The 20412-nt window shown below is 46.5% G+C and overlaps 1 protein-coding gene across 1 annotated transcript in view; it reads left to right on the forward strand.

Moving 5' to 3' along the window:
* PRMT2 (protein arginine methyltransferase 2) overlaps window positions 1-18588 on the forward strand; it is a 453544-nt gene extending 434956 nt beyond the window's left edge. Inside the window, exons 9-10 of the mRNA XM_085646208.1 lie at window positions 8962-9133; window positions 18474-18588. Coding sequence (XP_085502334.1) covers window positions 8962-9133; window positions 18474-18557 — 256 coding nt within the window. The 3' untranslated portion in view covers window positions 18558-18588. The remainder of the gene's footprint in view (window positions 1-8961; window positions 9134-18473) is intronic.
* The last annotated feature ends 1824 nt before the right edge of the window (window positions 18589-20412 follow it).

Raw genomic sequence — 20412 nt, forward strand, 5'->3', positions numbered from 1 at the left:
AAATGGTCAAATTTCTGGTTTTGGCTTCTGACAAATTCACGCTCATTTATTTAACATTAGATTGGTGTTTACTGCTCATACTTTTAACATGGAATTGGTGTTTATTTTTGTTTCTTTGCTAAGTGAGAGGAGTTTTTAAAGTGAATTATGTGACACTCTTTCTGGAGTGCAGGGAGTGTGAAAGGAAAATATGTAGGATGTCGCATTTTGCAGCACACAACAAAATGCAAATACCAGTAAATGAAGTGTATGCATTCTGCAGTTAGGAAATCAAAAATTAAACACATTTTTGTAATTCCAAAGTGTGAAGGAAACAGAGATTTTAATAGAATCAGCAAATCAAGGCACTTTACTTGGTGATGTACAAATGATAAATATTCACAGATACTTGCATTCCACTCATTATCATTGGAGTCCTATATATTAGCAGCGGTCCGTGGAGGGAGTTCTGTGGGGCGGAAAGGCGGGGGGGGAGGGGCAGGGTGGGGGGTACTACACACCGGAATATGGATAATTGGAGGTAAGTAAACAATTAAATAAATAAAACGAATTTCCTAGCGCGCGCTGCACCGCATTTTGTGATGCAGGGCGCGCTACGAAATTCGTTTTATTTATTTAATTGCTTACTTACCTCCAATTATCCATGTTCCGGTCTTTAGTACCCTCCACCCTGCCCCTCCCCGCCTTTCCGCCCCACGGAACTCCCTCCACGGACCGCTGCTGCTATATAGTTTTATCAGCAAATCTGTATATCTTTGCAAAGTTAGTGGCCATGTCCTTTAAAGGTAGGTGTGTCACGAAAGTTTGTTGTTCCAATAAAGTGGGTCGTGGTTCAAAAACGTTTGGTAACTGCTGACTTAGATACTACGTTGCATCTCACATCAAATTGATGTTAATACATCTGTGTGTCTGACGTCTGTGTGACAGCTATGTTCAAACCTATGTTTTTAGAACCAGGATCTGTTGCTGTAAGGGTGATAGATCTTTTGCGAAACTGCTAAAAATGTTAGTCACCCTACTCTGCAGTGGTTTAGATGTGATGCTCACCAGGGCTCGTATTACCATATGAGTGTATTTTCTCTGTTTGCGCCATGGCGCACCTTAAAACAAGTGAGCAGGGCACAAACAGGGAAAGTGCGCCCTATTATGGTGAATGCCCTGCTCTCAGGGCAGCCACGAAGTCGGGCTACCCTGGGGACAGCACATTCAAGTGAAATATAGAGCAGCTGCTTCAGAGCCGGTCTATGTTTCACTGTGCAGGCGGCAACCCTCCTGCACTTTTAAGAGGGGGGATAGATCCCCTTGCAGACAAAATATCCAGAGGGGTCCATAAGGACTCCCTTTCTCTCCTCCAGAGGGCTTCCTTTAGGAGGTGCACTAAAAGTGTGCTTTTCCTAAACGCTTGTTTGCCTCTGCACCCGCATCCTTAATATGGCGCTGGCGCATAGGCAAAGTGATTCTCTCATTTGCATTGGGCCACAGCCCCATGCAAAAGAGAGAATGGCCCCATGCAAATGAGAGAACGCTGTCTAATTATGGCGCTGGCGCTACAGGTGTGCAGAGGCTATCTGTATTACCGAAGGGGCGAGCACAGGTGTCTGCGGCCTCTTCATTAATATCAAAGTGCCCCTGGAGTGCACAGAGTGGGCGCACATGCCCTTTGCACCACCGGGACACTCAATGTAATAGGGCCCCTGGTGTATATTTCCTTTTAAAGTGCTTAACAAAGAGGCAGCATAGTGAGAGCGCCTATCCTTTGTATACTTAAGCAGTGATTGTGGATGTCTACAGTCTTTAAGCTTGAATGCTGTCCTCACCATCATTTTCATATTTGTCATGATTTCCCACCAAATGTGTTAAGGAGACTCGATTGGGTGACCCAAACGTGCTAAATGACGTTACCTAAATAAATGTTATTTAGTACACAAAAGTCAGACTTTTTTTGCTGTATGGGTACTTTCAAACACCTTATCCATTTGCTTGAAAGGCTGGTTGAGAGTAAATGGGTTAACCCATGTGCCAGTTCCGCTTGGATAGTTATCAGACATGTCCTTTAGGCTTAACTCTGAGAAAGGATCATTGAAAGCCATAAGGTGCATGTTTTTTACGTATGTAAAAATACTTTAACAATAATGGAGCTCTGGCCTTCCTTGCTAGTTCTCAAAAGACCTCAAAAAGATTTTGCAGTTTAACTGGTAGTATGAGAAGAAAGATATACGTTTGAGATTGAATAGAAACAGTGGCATAGTAAGGGCACTATGGGCCCGAATGCAAGGAAGGAAAATACAACACTTGGATTTTACTTTACATAATAAAATGCAACCATAATTGAGGTGCAGTGGATCCCATGCACCCTGTGCCAAGGGGACGTTGAACCTGCTGCGCGAATGATAACTAGTCCCCTGGCACAAGGACATTTGTGTTTTGCTGCTCTAATCCTATTTAGTGACGTTGCAAATATCCCTGTATGTCCTCTGCCACTGCATATTGTGACATGTTACACAGATACCTGCATGACATTAAATTTTAGTCTGGAAGTGGGTAGAAGTATTCGATGAAATCCGCTTTCGTACTAGTGCGTCAGAAATCAAGGTCTTCTGCAGTTTATTCTCACCTTGGCAGAATTGTTGCCTCTCCGTCTTCGTAGGGTGCAGCACGTCAGGGCTATGATACCTGTCCAGGGAGACAACTAGGTTGCTAGAAAATGTGATTTGCCATCTAACAGTCAATCAGTTTGGTCTAATTGTAGGAGATCTCTTTGATTGGTCGCAGAGTGGCCAAGCAATATGGCTGAACAACATGGATTTCAAGTTGTGACCTGAAGTTCACACACAGATGTCAAAAGGATGAAGATAAGACGCAGAGCTATCATGCGGACTGATTACAAGTATAGGTGCTATGTACCGCATCTGGCAAATAACGATACCCTTGTGGGAAATAACATAAAGATTTTGGTGTTTAACACACCAGAATCCACAGGATACAGTAATTCCACTAAACTTGTAATTCTGACCTGTGCGTAAATATTTACGCCATAGGTCAGAAAAAAATTAATCCGCCCCATGGTCTTTTATTGCTTTTCAGCCAGTCTTGATAGACTGCTCTGCATCCAAGAAGGTTGTCCTTGCGTTTGTGCTGAAGTGAGTGGCAGCAAAGATGGCAGTCAAGTAACCAGAAACATTGTGAAGCCTTCTTAGACTGGCTTTGCTTTCTAGGAATGTTGTGTTTATTGACAGTTGTGGACATGAAATACTATTGTGTGTTAAGTCCATATCAATATATACCTTGAAGATATGTATATCGTCAAGGTACGAAGATGTGGAGTTAAGAATAGTAAACCATACCTGTATATGCTTCTTGACAAGATATTGGTAGTCCATATTAATGTCATAATATTGCAGGTTGTTTTTTTTGGTCAATATCTTTATTGCTTTTCTGTTTCAATGACATATGGAACAGGACCACATCTGGTAAACAACACTCCACAGCGGAGGAAGGAAGCCAGATACATTTCAGTCCTATGTGCTCAGAATGCTGTCAGATACCAAGTACTAGGACGCTCATCCTCCCTTTAAAACCCTGTATCCCAGGAGGACCGAAGTATCCGTCATGGAGAACATACAGCACCTGCAAACAACACACAGATAAACCATCTGTATACCAAAAACAAAACAGTTGTACCAAGTGCAGATACATCTCAATGTGAACAATATAAAACGGAAAAATACTAAAGCAATCCCCCTCATCCCGAAGAGTGAGTGAGTCGGTGAGTGAGTGAGTGAGTGAGTGTGTGAGTGTGTGAGTGTGAGTGTGTGAGTGTGTGAGTGTGTGAGTGTGTGAGTGTGAGTGTGAGTGTGAGTGTGTGAGTGTGTGAGTGTGAGTGTGAGTGTGTGTGTGTGTGTGTGTGCCCCAGGTCAACCTGTCCCAACCAACCTGTGTCTCACATGTGCCCCATGTATCCCCCACCAGTGGCTGGGATTTCTCATAGTCAGCGAACCCACAAACATCTGTGCAGGGCAGGCCAGTACACACGGCCACCGGTTCCCAGAACAGTCATTATTGCAGGCCATTAATAAAAAAAATTGATTAAGTGTACAACACCTTTCTGAGCAGAGGTGTTGTGGGGTGAATTGGTACCATGATCTCCCTGGTCTGTCTCCTCAAAGGTGCAATCCTCCCTTACTTGTAGGGGTGGTAATGTGAGCTGTTTCACTTAGCTTATGTGGCTAATTCTTCTAGCAAAGGATATATAGGATTTTGTGCATCAATGTATCAGCCGTAATCTTTAAATATGTTTCCTTCTCACCCCCCAAAATGGTCAGCATGGTTACAATGAATAGTTTGAGGGTTTCTGCTTGCGCCAACCCTTTCGTAGAGAAAGTTAGTACCAAAAAGCTCAGTACTCTAGATTGATAAACCTTGATACCACCCATTGTGTTATTTAAGAACCTCTGAGATATTCTGCCATTTAAAATGTTAGGCCAACTGATGCCCCGTTCCAAATTATAATTCGTCTGAAAAGGTTTCTAAAGAAGCCACTGAGAAACCTTGCAGATCACCAGGTAATTTAAATTGAAAGGGGCCCCTGCAGATCCGCAACTGCTGGAAACAGGCCTGTAATCGCCCGGCCTACGTACTTTGTTTTTTCTTTTGATCTAGTATCTCGCTATTAAAACTAAAAGTATGCTGCTCGCCATTACCACTTTTCGCTTTCCCTGTTTCCCTGATGGTGGGATATCCACCGTAAAATGTGGATTTCCATAGCTTGTATTTTTTTTATTTAGCAAGTGTTCCCCTGAAAAGAGGAAAGGTATCAGCTGCTTACCTTCCAACCATTGGGTGATCATCATTTCAAAGTGCTATAAAATGAAATATGCCTTTAGCGTATAAGTAGTTATGTGTTTTTTTAAAGAGAGCCGTTATATATAGACACTCAGTAGTAAAATAAAAAAAAACGCTCTTATCACAAGAAGGAAGTTGTAAAACACGTTGATAATGTTCTGGGCATATTGGAGTACATCTTTCCTTCAGCTCATCTGGTTTTTCACTATTTATAGAGGACGTATGCCGAGGACATGTACAGAGCAGTAGACACAGCATGATCAACTGTAGAGACCACCTCTGTAATCCACGATTATTCTTACTTTAGAAGAACCATGGCAAAACCTATGTGTTTTGTGTCGATCCTGATTGTACACTGACGAAATCTGTCGAAGGATTACAAAACACACTTTTCTACTTGTAAAGATGTTGTAATTGTTTCACCAGGGGGTGCTTGTGAAGGATGTGTTAAGCATTTATATCAGAGCCTGAACCCATATATACCTTTTGATATTTGGGAGATTCTTGATGACTTAAGTGAAAGTTACAAGAAGAAAATGTTTTATTTCACTCAGTGCACCGTGGTGGTGGTAGCAACGTGCAGCTGCAGAGCTCTCAATGAGCCTTTGCTCTGCCTCACCCTGCACCTTTTGGTTTGAAGTCTCATTCATTCTCACACTCTAGCTAGATAGAAAGCACACAGCTCTTGGGAATTCGTATATAGGCCGTGAACAAACGGAGTGTTCCATCTTCAGTAGTAGGAAATCCAAATTTCCACATAAAAATACAATTTACATTATTACATTTGCACTATAATATTATTTACCTCATTTCCTGTGCATATAAACCTAGATTACTTTAATCTATCAATATCGAACCGAACACCAACCGACAACATACCTTCAGCCAGTAGGCCAGTCCTCCACTCTTATCTCCACCGTATTACAATTATATTTTATAGAACCTGCAACATTTCAGACCCACAGTTATAGACCTTGAGTGAAAGGCTACCTCTCCCAACAGGCAAAAGTTCAAGCAGTCAATGGATCCCATTTGCCCAGTCAGCTGCCTCACATGTATTACTTCATTTTTTAAATTCCGATCAGCATTCCAATCCCAAATCCCTCCTTACATAGACCATTGATGCACCCAGGTCTGTGAATCCACCACATTTCCTGTTGATTAGTCTGCAATATAGTCTCCCACCTCTGCTCCTACACGGCTATTTTTAAAATGTCAATTTCATTTTCTCCTCATGGAGGTCTGGTTTCCCAATGGGCCTGTGGCAGCTTGAATCATTTCAACCCTTTCTATTCAGTCTTTTGGTAACTTACCATCATGTCTCACCAGTCCCATTTGGGTATCCTTCGCAGATGCTCATTTCATCATATTGAGGATCCAACCATCCATGGGCGAAGCTCTGGAGCAGTGGTTCTTAACTTTTTGACTTCTGGGGACCCACACTTCATCATTACTGAAAACTGGGGACCCCCCACTGAATCATTATTGGAATCCAGGGTTCCCCCACCGAGTGATTACCAGAAGCCAGGGACCCCGGCCTATGCATTGTCCATGATTTGAACTGCAAAACAATGCACGAAAAATGCTGAAATAAGCATTTATCAAAAAAATATACAAACGATGACACATTTTATTTGCAAAAACATTTAAATAAAAAACAATTAACATTTTAATAGAAAGTTTGGAGCTTTTCTAAATTCAATTTCGACCTCTCAACATCCATACTATATTCTGTTGATGCATCTGCACTGCTCCCATAAATTAATCTGAGGATGCCAATTTAATTTTTAGCCTCCAATTTCAAATTCACTCACATATACTGTACTTTAAAAAAAAATTCAATTGTACATTTAGCTTCTTGATTTATATACACTTTATTATTCTGTTAATATTATTTAATTTTTGAAGGAGTCGCGGACCCCTTGGGGAGGCTTTTCGCACGCCCAGCTATCCCCGGACTACGGGTTGGGAACCACTGGTCTGGAGCCCATACAATGAATAGTTATTCTCCTCTTAGCTAGTGTAGTTCCCAGTCTAAAAAATCTTCTACCATACGACCCTTTCTTCTACCGTTGGAAGTATATCCAGCAAGTACTGCTTTTTGTTTTTTTCAGGCCTTCCACGTATCACCCAACCCTGCGGCAATCTCCTTCCAAAAAGTGTGTATAACTGGGCTGTTCCATGTTATGTGTGGGAAGTTGGCTTCTTCTGACTGGCTCCTTCCACATTGTGCTGATTTTCCTGGTAAATTCTATTCAGTTTAACAGGTCTAATGTATATAATGTGAACCAAATGTCACGATCAATTTAAAACGTGCATTGCTAAACACAGATTTCACACCTATACCAGCAACCGTTCTTTGTAAGATAATCTTCTAAATGGACCTAGTTTTTGCCCCGAGTTTTTAAGGCCTTGAGGGGCTTGACTGCCCACAACGCTCTGTGTATTTTAGAAATCAAGTGCCCCCACAGGGGGAAGGCCAATAATATTGCATTATCTGCATCTGTGGCGGGTCCTCTGGGAAAGCGATCCAAATGTTTCTAGCTATATGAGTCAACTGTGTCTATTGCAGGAGCTGGCTGCTGCCAAAACCAACATTATCTTGCTCTTTTTCAAAAGTTACAAACCTCAGGATATAAATGTGATCAGATTAAACAACCTCTCCTTTCCCAGCTGTCTACTGCCATAGTGTCGGTATTTTGCCCAAATGGGCGAATACTTCAGATCGACATATCTAATGCATATGAGACAATACCGGGATACATTGAACGTAGATATGCTCATACCTGTAACACACATGATTGAGCTGAAAAGCACATGATACTGTTTGATTTTATGTGGCACACTCCTTCAAATTCATCCACTTAAATTAACAAAGTATAGTATACCACATTTCTACTTGAAGCATATTTGCAAAGAGTTGTGTAAAGTGTCTGGGCATGAGATGTAGCACGATTGTGTTGGGTCAGATCATCAACGCCCTATAGTGGTTGGGCTAGAAGCTGGGCATGTTATTTAGTACCACTGTCAATAGGCATTGATAGTTCTGGGGAATTGTGGCAAAAGTAGGGCTCTCTATTAGATTGCATTTCTTGAGATCTCTGGCAGTTGGCAACTTAGACTGTCCCTTTCATAAATGCCTTTGCTGTCTCTGCCAACTTAGTGACTTGTGGTGGTGCTGAGCAAAACATAATTGGAACATTGCTGCTGGTTTAACTCATAGGTACATCATTTACATACACATGCATCATTCATGTTAAGATAGTATTGAGGTATTAACTCTTAGTAATAAGGTGAAGGCAGTCAACATGATAATTCTCACACCTATGGTTTGTCATATTGCTATAGGAAAAGATGCAGCTACAGTCATTTAACTTTTGCAAATTTTGAGGAAATGCCACACAAAAAACCCTCCATCATTGATGTTTGCATTCTATATGTCAGTTTAATCGTATTGCTTTGTAAATATCTCCAACTTGTCAAGGACTGCCCCCGAAGCATTGAACTCTGCAATCGGCTTGATATCTTCCTGTTACCCCTTCATCTCATTGAAAGAGTTGATTTGCATATGTTTGGTCCAAATTGCAATAGGACTTCTATATTATGTAGTGTTACTTCAGTATGCGATAGAGTAGCCACTGTATTTATTACTGCCCAGATGAGAAGGGACAGTCCATAGTTTGGGGATGTTATTCAAGAATGACCAGGTATAGCTACAGTAGGCATTCAGAACCTCCCTGAGAGGCATACCCTTTCCATTACACACCACAGAGAGAGTCAAGACAGCTCAAAGTTGCTTCAGGTGTTAATCTAACGGTGAAGGCCATAATTCCTTCCATGCCGTATTGATCACAGACAACCCACCGGTCGAAAGTATGACGGGTCAATAGGAAATCCTAGAGTGAAGTAAAGTTCCATAGCTACCCTTAAAAACTCCAGAGGGATGTAGAGCTGACCTATGATCACCCCCAGACGGAGATGGACAGCTCTCTAGAAAGATCCATTGAATTGAACAGCACCTTTGTAAACTTCAGAGAGACGGGGTATGCAATAGAATGCAATGTAAATCAAGACAACTGTGTCAAAGTCCATAATACATACTTTCTTCACCATTTGCAGCACGACTCACTGGAAGCAAGCCCTCTTCATGTTGGATGAGCCAGTGGAGGTTCAAGTAGGACACGTGGTCACTGGCTCAGTAGTAATTCAGAGAAACCCTGTGTGGAGGCGTCACATGCAAGTCACAATGAGTTGTGCAATCACAGCAGAAGGACAGCCTGAACCTATAAAAGTAAGAAAAGATTGGTGAATGTTAACAGCCAGCATATAGTTGGCGTGTACTGTAGGAAACTGATAGTGTGACCTTGTACTGTATTTGTGTGTATAAGTGTTTGAGGGTGTAATGTTTCAGTGTATACTACTACAATCGCAGATTGTGTGTGCATGTATGTTCTGTTTGTGTATTTATACCCTTCCGAGTACTAATTGTATGATTTTACATTGCGTAACTGTGTACAGTAAGTCACTGTGTATAAGTATGAACTTTGAGTAACTTGGGGTGTATTGTAAGTCATGTATGTACTGTAACTGTATTTTTATTTGCTAAGTGTCTTATTTTGAGTGACTTTATATGTATATCAAGTGGCTGGGTGAGTTATTGTATTGTGAGTGGATGAAAGGGTGAGTGTCATCTGTCTGTATGAATGTGAAATATAATTAGGTTATAATAAGAGGTTGTACTGCTCCATGTTAGTCTCAAGTCTTCTGTGAGATTGTTTCTTCACCCTATGACTATGGAAGCGCTTCACCTCCTTCTCCACATCCCACTGCTGAGTTTTGTGATTGAGACATCTTTCCTTGTACTGTATGCAATTGAATGAGAGCAATCTTACTTTGCTTTTACATTCAGTGAGAGAAAGTATACCCCCCCATTTCCATGGCAATATCCACTCCCTTGGCCGTAGCATATTAAGAGGTCACCTGCTGCTCACACTGGTATTAATTCAGGCATTTCTCTCTGGGCACTACCATTAGACAGAAATCTTTCCCTATGGTACTAGTTTCCCTTTCCAAGTGTCAATTGAATATGCTATAAAATGTCACTCCTTTTTCTTGCTGTCTATAAGGTTATTGTTCTCCCTCTGGCTATTACACAAGAAGAGACAAATTCTTCCACTGCCATATACCAATACGTAACACCTCTCATATCATCTTTAACTGTTATTTTTTTTTTTTTTTTTTTTTTTTTGAAACCGTTTATTACAATCTCGAATATATACAGGTATGGGCCTACAACCTTCCGGCCGGCCGCTAAAGTGACAGCAATTAGTGACATATATACAATAAGGCACTTGGCGTTACAGAGACGCTATCAGGAGATCTCAACAACGTGGGCCACATGACTCTGAGCCCACAATACGGTTTCGTTTTATACAACACGAACAACAAAAAAACCACACCACACCCGCAAGGCAACCCGAGAACAAGAGTGACAACATATGCTCCTCAAATGGGGGGACCCCAACCCTACACTAAAATCGAAGGAGGGGAAGGGAAATAGGTCCGGGACTGGGAAACCACTGTGCCCGGGATTGGGGGAGGGGGTCATCTAGGGGGACGGAGCTGGTGAAGCGGGAGGCAACAACGGCGGCTCGCAAATACCCCCGCGGTAGGCGTTCCAGGGGCCCCACACCTTCAGCCACGCCCCAGGCTTACCCCGCGCCACATACACCACTTTCTCTCGGAACATGCACCAATCCATGTGTTCTTTCCAGGCCGACACTGCCGGGGGCCTCTGGGATCCCCACAGTTGAGCGATGTCACGTTTAGCGATCATATAACCCAGCGTCACCCATCGCGTCTGAGGAACCGAGTAGTCGGTTGGTTCCCACACATTCAGCAGGCATCTCCTTGCTTCAGGCACCAGCACGACATGCGTAACCGCTCGCAGGACCTCATGCACACCACGCCAGAATCGCTCCACCCTCGGACATTCCCACAGAATATGTAAAAAAGTCGCCAATGCACCGCACCCACGCCTACACAATCCATCCTCGGCATAGCCCATACGCAGAAGCCCTGGCCCCGTCATGTACACCCGGTGAAGTATCTTAAGCTGGACGAAGCGAAGGTGAGCCGGGATGGCCACCTCCTTCGGGGAGGCCACCGCGGAAATCCAGTCCTCGTCGTCCAGCTCCAACCCATCGGCAACCCAAGCCTCGCGGAGCCCAGTCAGTAAGCCCGTTCGGTCATTAATCAACTTCTTGTAGATGAGGGAGATCGTGCTGTCCGGAACGTGGCCATCTAGCACTCTATCCTCCAATGGGGAGGACTCCGGGATGGCGGCCACGTCTGGGAAGACTGAACCCAGAGCGTGACGGACCTGCAGGTATCGAAAGTATTCACTGCCCTGCAGCTGAAACTCCGCCTGCAGTGTCTCAAATGTTTTGAATCCTCCCCTCGTCCAGAGGTCCCCCACTGTACTAATGCCTATCATGTCCCACCTATCGAAGCCCTTCGAGGTCCATAGGGAGCCCAACCTCTCAGACGCATACAACGGTGACGCCCGGGTCAAACGGTCCTTCCATCCCATAGCTGCATTGGCCGCGTGCCATACTCGCACCATGACACGCGTGGGTCCCGTAAGGCGGGAATCGGGCACCCTAGTGTAGAGCGCTCGATTATAATCGCCACCGGGCAGGAGCATCTTGTCCATTTCAAATGCCGGGTTTAAGGCGGGCCCGTAAAGGCCATGATTAATTGCAGCTAATTGGGAGGCCCAGTAATACCGCTTAATATCCGGGAGGGCAATCCCTCCGTCATACCACGGGAGCGTCAACTTTGCCAGGGCTATACGCGGCCTCCCGTCCCAGAACAGGCGGCGCTGCAAACTCTCCACCTCACGGAAGTAACGCGCCGGGACCAGATCCATCGAGTTCTGGAGAGCATACAAAAAGCGCGGCAAGGACATCATCTTGAACAATGCCGCCCGACCGAGCGGTGAAAGCGGCAAGCGCCGCCAGCGCGCGACGTCCTCCTTCAGGCGCTGGAGGGGGGGAAGCAAATTCCGCTCGTAGCGGGCCACCGGGTCCAGCGTAATATAGACGCCCAGGTAACGAAACCCCTGCGAGGCGATCTGGATCGAGCAGCCCCGCGGGAGAACAGGGGCCTCCCCGGAAAGCACATAGATGCAGGATTTAGCCCAGTTGATGACAAGACCTGAGTTACGGCCGAAGGAGCGCAGAACATCAACCAGGACAATCAGTGATTTACGCGGGGAGGCTAAGTACAACAGGATGTCGTCGGCGTAGAGGGACACGCGGTCCTCATACTCAGGGGTCCAACGGAGACCACGGATAGAAGGGTGCCACCGCAGCCACTCCGCCAGGGGTTCCAAGGCCAGTGCAAACAGGAGCGGCGACAGGGGGCAACCCTGTCGCGTGCCCCGTCCCAGCACGAATGGGGCCGAGACTCGACCATTCACCACCACCTGCGCCAATGGGTCAGAGTACAGCAATTTGACCCAGCTGATGAATCCCGGGCCAAATCCAAATTTCGCCAACATCGCCCAGATGTACGGCCACTCGAGCGTGTCAAACGCCATGGTGGCGTCCAAGGACGCCAAGATGGCCGGCTCCCGCACGAATGGAACACGCGCGAGCACCCCGTGCAAGCGCCGCAAGTTAAGAGCTGTGTTGCGATGGGGAATGAAGCCGGACTGGTCTTGGTGGACCAGATCGCCCACCACGCCGACCAGCCGGTTGGCAAGCACCTTGGCGAGGATTTTAGGCTCCGCATTCAAGAGCGAGATCGGCCGATAGGATGTAACCCGGTCTCGCGGTCTCCCCTCCTTGTGAATAACCACGATGGTAGCTAGACGCTGGTCCGGCGGGAGGGAGCCCCGCGAGTGGGCCGCAAGGAACATCGCACGGAGGTGAGGTGCCAGTACATCCGGTCGCAGCTTATACAATTCGATAGGAAGGCCATTCGGGCCCATGGCCTTGCCCGAGGCGACCGAGCGTATGGCGAGGGCGATTTCATCCGAGGTGGGAGCGGCATCCAACGAATCCCTGTCCTCCACTGAAAGAGAGGGCAGCGCGATGTCCCGCAGCAGGGCACGGGAGTCCTCCTCCGAGCAGGGAGAGACCGGAGAATATACCTCGCGGAAATAATCCGCGAAGCAAGAAACAATGCCTTCCGGCTCAGTAATTCGTACACCATCCATCCTCTCAATCAGCGGGACCACACGACTAGCTCTCTCCTTCTTATCCAACCACGCAATCAGTTTGCCAGCCTTATCACCCACATCATACAGTCGCCCCTGTTGCTCTCTGCTAAGGCCCCTGGCCGCCTCCGTGACGAGGGCCCTATAGGCCGCCTGTTTAAGGTGTAGAACATGCAGCGCCGCGTCAGTCACCCCACTCCCCAGATCGCCCTCCAATTCAGTAATTTCGGCCTCCACCCGGGTCACCTCCTCCTGTGCGCGTCTGCGGGCATGGGAGATAGAGGAGAGGGCCTCCCCTCTGAGAACTGTTTTAAAGGCTTCCCACAGGGAGATAGCCGACGGAACGGACCCCACATTCTCCTCAAAATACCGTTGCAAGGATTTAATCAGGTCAGCGCGGATAGTGGGGTCACGCAGGTACCAAGCATTGATTGGGGCTACCCTGCCCTCTCCCCTCGGGAAGACACCCAAGTGCAACAGGAGCGGGGAATGATCTGAAATACCCCGCGCCAGATGGCGCACCTCTCCCACCCTCCCAGCATAGGCCGCAGGGACAAGGACATAATCAAGCCGCGAGAGGCTACCATGGGCACCCGAATGGAAGGTGTACTGCAGCTGGGCGGGATGCTTTAAACGCCAGCAGTCCACCAATCCCAGTGTGTCCAAAAGGCCCGCTAACCACGCCTGTGCCCGGGGGAGGTCCCTAGGGGGATGACGATCCATAGTCCCAGAAGCCACCGCATTGAAGTCCCCCCCAACCACCAGAAGCCCCCCCGGGAGGTCAAGAAGGAGGCGTCCCAGATCTGCAAAGGTGGTGGACTGTAGCCCCGGTGGGACGTACACAGAGACAAAGACAACTACCCTGCCCTCCATCCTCCCCACCAAGACAGTGTAGCATCCCCTCTCATCATGGCGCACCTCGTCTATTTCTAGCGGGAGCGAGGTCTTGATCATGATGCCCACCCCCCGCGAGCCTGATGTGAAGCCCGAGTGGGCCACCAGGCGAAAGCCACGGCGATTCATGGCACAGAAGGAGTTACCGATAAGGTGTGTCTCCTGCAGAAAGACCACATCAGGCGAAATCCGTTTCAAATACTGCAGGACCACACCCCGCTTGATCCTATCACCCAGTCCGTTAACATTCCAGGACAACAAAGTCAAATCCCTACCCCCCATCACATAACGAAGCCATCATTAGTCCCCCCCCGAGCATCTCAAAAACAACAATACAATAACGGGCTTGCCTTGCGGTAGAAACGAACCACACCCCACCCCAACCCACCCAACCCAACAAAACTCCCCCCACCCTGCACCCCTGCATGAGCCCAAACAGCCCCCCCCAAAGTGCAGTGTGCCTGTCGCCCCATAGATAAGAAAACTAACTAGTCCCCCAGAGGAGGAGGGAGATCCCCCAAGAGACCCCACACGACCTCCACAGGAGGGGAACTTACCCTAACAGTCAATAGTGACAACAACGCAGTCCAGAGCAAGGCCTACCATTAGTCCCTCAGTCCTGATCCGGCGGGCCCTCCCCACCAACGGCACCCCCCCACCCCCCCGGTCCCGATCTCCGGGCAAAGTGTCTAACCAGTCCCCGGCCACTTCGGGTCGATCAAAAAAGTGCGTGTGGCCATCCACCTCCACTCTCAGCTTAGCTGGAAAAAGCATCGCATATTTGAGATTCAGGTCCCTTAGGCGACGTTTAACACCGAGAAAGCTCAGTCTCTGCTTTTGGACTGCCGGAGTGAAGTCAGGATAGAAATTGATGTTCATATTATCAAGTTTGACCGGCCCTTGTAGCCTGGAAGTCTGTAGGATAGCGTCTCTGTCCCGAAAATTGAAGATCCGGGCGATGAGAGGCCTCGGAGGGGCTCCGACCTTAGGCCTACCCCCGGGGACCCTGTGGGCACGCTCCACCGCAAAGAATTTACTCAGCCCCCGAGGCTGGAGATGGGTAAGGACCAGGTCCTCGACAAATAGATCCGCTGCCTCCGCCTCGCGCCCCTCCGACACCCCGATAATGCGGACGTTGTTCCTCCGGGCCCGACCCTCGGAATCCTCCAGCCGACGATTCATCAGGGCGCTCGCCTGGCCAAGCCTGCGCACCTCCAGTTGGAGGGCCGCTACGTCCGTTGTGAGGCCCGTGGTAGAGTGGGCCAAAGAGTCGACCCGGTCGTTTGTTTTAGACAAGTCAGCCCTCACGAGGCCCACGTCCACGAGGACCGAGTCAATCTTCTGCGCCAGAGTGTCGAAGCGCTGGTCCACCGAGGCCTTCATTTCGGCGATGGCACCCATGACGTCTCGGAGGGTCAGGTCCGTGGGCAGGGCGGAAGCATCAGTCGGGCCCGTAGGGGACTTACGCGGCTCCTCTGGGGATCCCTTCTGGAGGGTGTAGCGGTCCATACTGTTGGATTGCTGGGCCGCGCCACGGCGGGTCGATTTTATCTTAGCCCGATCGCCATCTTGTTTTGTGGACATAGTTTCAATCCCCAAGACGAGTCAATCTCCTCAAGAAACGGGGGGCCGACAATCCAGTTCAAGGGGTCCAGGGGGGAGCGACCACCGCTCCGCAGGGCGGACCGCAGCTGGCGGACCGGCAGGGCACCCCAGCGAAACCACACCACCGCACACCGCCCCGCAACCCGACCTCGCCTGGCAGCAAGGAGGGCGCAAAAGCGAAAGTGAAAGTGCGGGGCACGCGAGTCACCCAGCCTTGCCCGCCGCTGTTGTTCACTTTGTGTCCGGATCGCCCCACAACTCCAGTACGGGGGGCCGGTGTGGAGAAGGCCGCAAACCTCAATCGATGCTCCTGACGGTGTCCGAGGTCCGATTTAAAAACGGAAAACGGGCATCACCTCTGCTCGGGCTCACAAATACAGTCCCCTCATCTGGGACAGGATTCTGTCAGGATTTATGCAGGAGGTCGCGGAGGTCCTCGGGAGCCTCGCACCTACGCGGCCATCTTGGTTGCGCGCTAGGCTCCTCCATCTTTAACTGTTATTAAACGAGATTTCTTAATGGGACAAGATGGAACAACTCATATTCTTAGGTCCATCCTTGTTCCAATTATCAACCTTGTGGTTTCCGTGCCAACTGGGAATGAGACTAGCTATGTTTATGTAAAAGCTGATTCAGAGCTTTTGGCTCTGGACACACTGGACTCGCCTCCCCTCTACTCACATCTTCCGAGCATCTATGTGTATCGGCTCCCTTTTTTTCCACCAAATGATGTGGTTCAGATCCTGGTTATTTTGTATTCAGCTGGTTCCTAGCGGGCCTTAATCTTATACCATTTGGGGATTTTTTTCTTCTTTTTTGTACACTTTTTGATCACCCACTTCTAAAGCTCTAATAGCTTTCCATCCCTTCGTTTTGAAACTTTACGATCTTTGGCAGGGTAAGAGGATAATTATGTTTCAAAGCTTATTCACCACCAATGAAACGATGTCTGCAACTGATTTCTAATATAACCTTTGTAAGTAAATTAAACTGTCCAGTCAGCAAATCTCTTATCTGGCAACTTGTGTCACAACAGAAAAACCTTTTAGGATATTGTCCCACTTGGTGTATTGGGCTCCTAAATGGAAGGTGTCTACTCCAGTCCATGGTACCCACAAAAACAGAAACGATGAGTTGCATTGACCATCTCGACCTAAGGTCCTTCATTGCCTGCTTGTGATCCTCTTACTCCTTTGAGCAACTTAGCATGCATATCTTAGGGAGCCCCCGGAAAGTGGATATGAAATCACTGAAATATTGGGCTTCTTCCTCCTCATAGAAGGGGAATGTTTACTCCCGCTTAAGTAACTATCCTTCCATCCAGTTTAAGTGTCTGAACGTCTCCTAAAAGGCATTATAGAATGGAATGCCTGGTTGCCAACTCATTCCTAGAAAACCCATTGTTATCTGGCCAACTCTGAATTAGCAAGAAGACCTTCATAATGTGCTACTGCTCTTGGAACCTATTTGTTCTTATTGCTTTCAAAAGCATACATACTAAAGAGTGCTCACCAATGAGGGGCCTGACACCAGAGCATGCCCTACTAAACTGGCTGAGCAAACCTTGTCTGTAAAGGTTAACAGAAAAGCACTGTCTGCCCACTGGGAGAAAACAAATCATCACGTACAGTATAATGCCTGCCCACCACACTGGAACAAGATCACTCTCCAAATACTCTTTTTCTCCAAGCAGACTAATGTTGTGTGTCCCAGAAGCCCAAGCCTAGCTGGTGAGGAAAGTGGCCTGCTGTGAAAGTCTCTTGGACTTGGTATTGTTCCCTTCATGCAGCCTGTAATAGTTCAGAGAATGGGGCCCAACCCCATGGGTCTTTCAGAAATTCTGGAAACTGGGGTAGAGAGATTGGAAAATCAGAAGAACGTTACAGAAGAATTGGAAAGTAAACCTTTGGCCCCATGATGAAGAGTTGATAAAAAGTAATTGAAACCCTACCTCAATGCATGAAGAAGCATCCACCCCAATCAGGGCCTCTCTTCAACTGAAGAAGCCTTGATGCAACGAGCTCTTGGGCACATTGTCCCATCTCCTTGCCATCACGCTGAAAGCTTGCAGATACAGTCTCCATTTGACGATGCCCATCGGTACCCTGGATCTTCAGTCAGCTACACCATTGGTCTTCTCTGCCAGATACTTCACTGTAATACAACAACAAGGACCAGGTAACAAAAAAGGCACTACTTTAAACAATGTTGTTACATGGGATTCCTAGTAGGGTAATGTATAAATCTATTACTCTTACGTTAGTAGTTCTTATCATGAACTATCATTAAATCCCCAGTGCCATATAACTTAATACATATAAATTCCCAAAAAATGAGAAAACCAGCCATGTATTAGAGTCACTCAACCAGCACCAATAGGTAACTGTAGTGCGACAAATATAAAGGAAAAGTGAGGGAAAAATGAGAAAGTATCTCGCGTCTGCAACACCAGAGGAGCTGCTGGCAGGTTCTCACCAGTTTGCTCACGATTTTATCATCATCGATATCTGGCCAAGCTGAAAGCTCCAGGCACCCTAGAGGTGAATGTCTAACCACTTTGGCTTTGTCTCTATTGCTACAAGCATAATAATCACTTACTGTCTCCTCCACATCTTTGCCCATTCCTAGCCACCAAACGTGCTCCCCCAAACTCCTTCAGCAGGTTTCTTCCTAGATGTCCGTTGTGTACAATTTTCACTAACCTTGCCCTCAACACCTTGGGAGGAATAACCTGACTACACCTCAAAATGTCATCTCCCTGGATACTCAATGCATCTTTCACCACCAAATACTGTTTCAAACTTTCACTTAAGACAGCTGTCTGCTGCCAACCACTGCTTATAAGCTTTCTCAATTCTATATATTCCTGATCTCTAACCAATGCACCCTTCTGCTCTTCTTGTTCCAGAGCAATTTCTCCTTGAACAGAGATTTCCACAGACTCAATCTCGTCGAAAGAAACATTTTCTTCCTCTCTCACAGGCATGTGTGACAAAAAAATCGGCTATTACATTCCTCTTTCCTCTAAAAATTCTATCACAAGGTTAAAGACAATCACAGTCATCAACCACCTGGAAATCCAAGATGTCATGCTCCCTTCTAAACCCTGTCCGCATTTAAAAATAAGCAGTAAAGGCTTATGGTCAGTTTTAGGCACAAAAGGCAATCACCACAAGTAAGATCCTTGATGGTTTATCCCCCAACAATAGGCCAATGCTTATTCTCATTAGCAGAGTACGACTGTTCTGCCCCCTGTAGCCAACTTGATGCAAACCCAATAATTCTCTCTTCATCATCCACCTTTTGAATCAACACTGCACCAAGACCCAGACTACTGGCATCTGTTGTCACAATGGTTTTTCTCTTCACATCAAAGTGATCTAACATTGGTGCATAAGCAAGTGACCCTTTGATTTTGTCGAATGCAGTCTTACATTCCGCTCCCCACTCAAACACTTCACCTTTTATTTTAACAATACTCTAATGGGTTCCACTACATCAGCAAAATTAGATACACATTTGGAACAGTATTCTGCAAGACCCAGGAATGTCTTCAATTCTTCCTTATCACCCGATTGCAGAGCATCCTTAACTGCTTTCACAATGCTTCTTTTTGGTCTCTTGCAAATATCTCATGTCCTAAATAGTTTACTTGCTCTCTTCTTAATTGACTTTTCTCTTTTTTTATGGTTAAACCATGATTCCCAATTCTCCGCAGCACCTCATCCAACAACTCATCATGCTCTGCCAAAGACTTCCCTACCACCATTATGTCATTTTGGAAACGCAATTCTGCTTTCCCTGGAAAATATTTTGCATGATTCTCTAAAAAAAACTGCTGAGGCTGATGCCAAACCAAATGGCATCCGGCAATACCGATATGCCCCCAGAGGTGTGCAGATGAAGTCAAAGGATTGGAATCCGTACACTTCAATCGAGCCAGCAGGATCTGGCTATTGTCCCCAGGATCAGGAAGTCTCATCAAGGTGGCCGATCATTCGTGTTTCTTGGCCACAAGCTTTAGAATGATCTGACGCACTATTTGAGAGCCTGCATATCGCGTACAGTCTTTCGAAAGCAGCTAAAAAAAATGGCTGTTACCATCTTCCTTCTAATTAGTAAGGTTCGGCTTGTCTTTTATGTGCTGATGAGGAGGCTAGCGCTGGAAACCCTTTCAGTTAGCCATGCACTTTATAAGTCAAAATAACGTAACTGATTAACCGTGCTGCCATTCACAGAAATAATACTCCAATGAAGACATCAGTAGTTGGGTGTAATTAAGTGGCGACTAAGCAGGAAATAACAAGCATTGGCATAGCCAATAAATAGGTCTCTGGTTTGGGACCTTATAAGTGTTTAGCCAGAGCTACTGACTTTGCTAATGTGTTGTAGAGTAGTGTGGCTTGTGTGCAGCATGGTGCAAAGTTATGAGCATTGTTGTTAACTTATCTATAATTAAGATATTATGCATAGCTGAAAAACCTTATTAAAAAAGAATATAAAAAGGTTTAGTGTTTTTTTTTTAGGGGTGAATGTTAGCAACTTTCCTGCCTGTGCTAATGGTTGTTTGTTCTAGGTTTTTTTTGGTTTTGGGTTGGGGGAGATATAAGCAATGGGAGGGTAGAAGTTGGGAAGTAGTACGTGACTTATACTACAAGTAGTGGACGGATATTAGGGGATAATTAACAGATGCCAGATTTTAATGGTACTTTGGAGCTATAGCTGGTTGAAGTATGAAACAGACAAATAACGTAATACTTAATGTCCCTTGTCTTTCCTAATAGACGTTGAAAAGGGTCATGAGTTATCTGAGCACTATCTTACCAATATGAAATAACATCAGTATA

The sequence above is a fragment of the Triturus cristatus genome, chromosome 3_1 (genome assembly GCF_964204655.1).
Source record: "Triturus cristatus chromosome 3_1, aTriCri1.1, whole genome shotgun sequence".
NCBI lineage: Eukaryota > Metazoa > Chordata > Amphibia > Caudata > Salamandridae > Triturus > Triturus cristatus.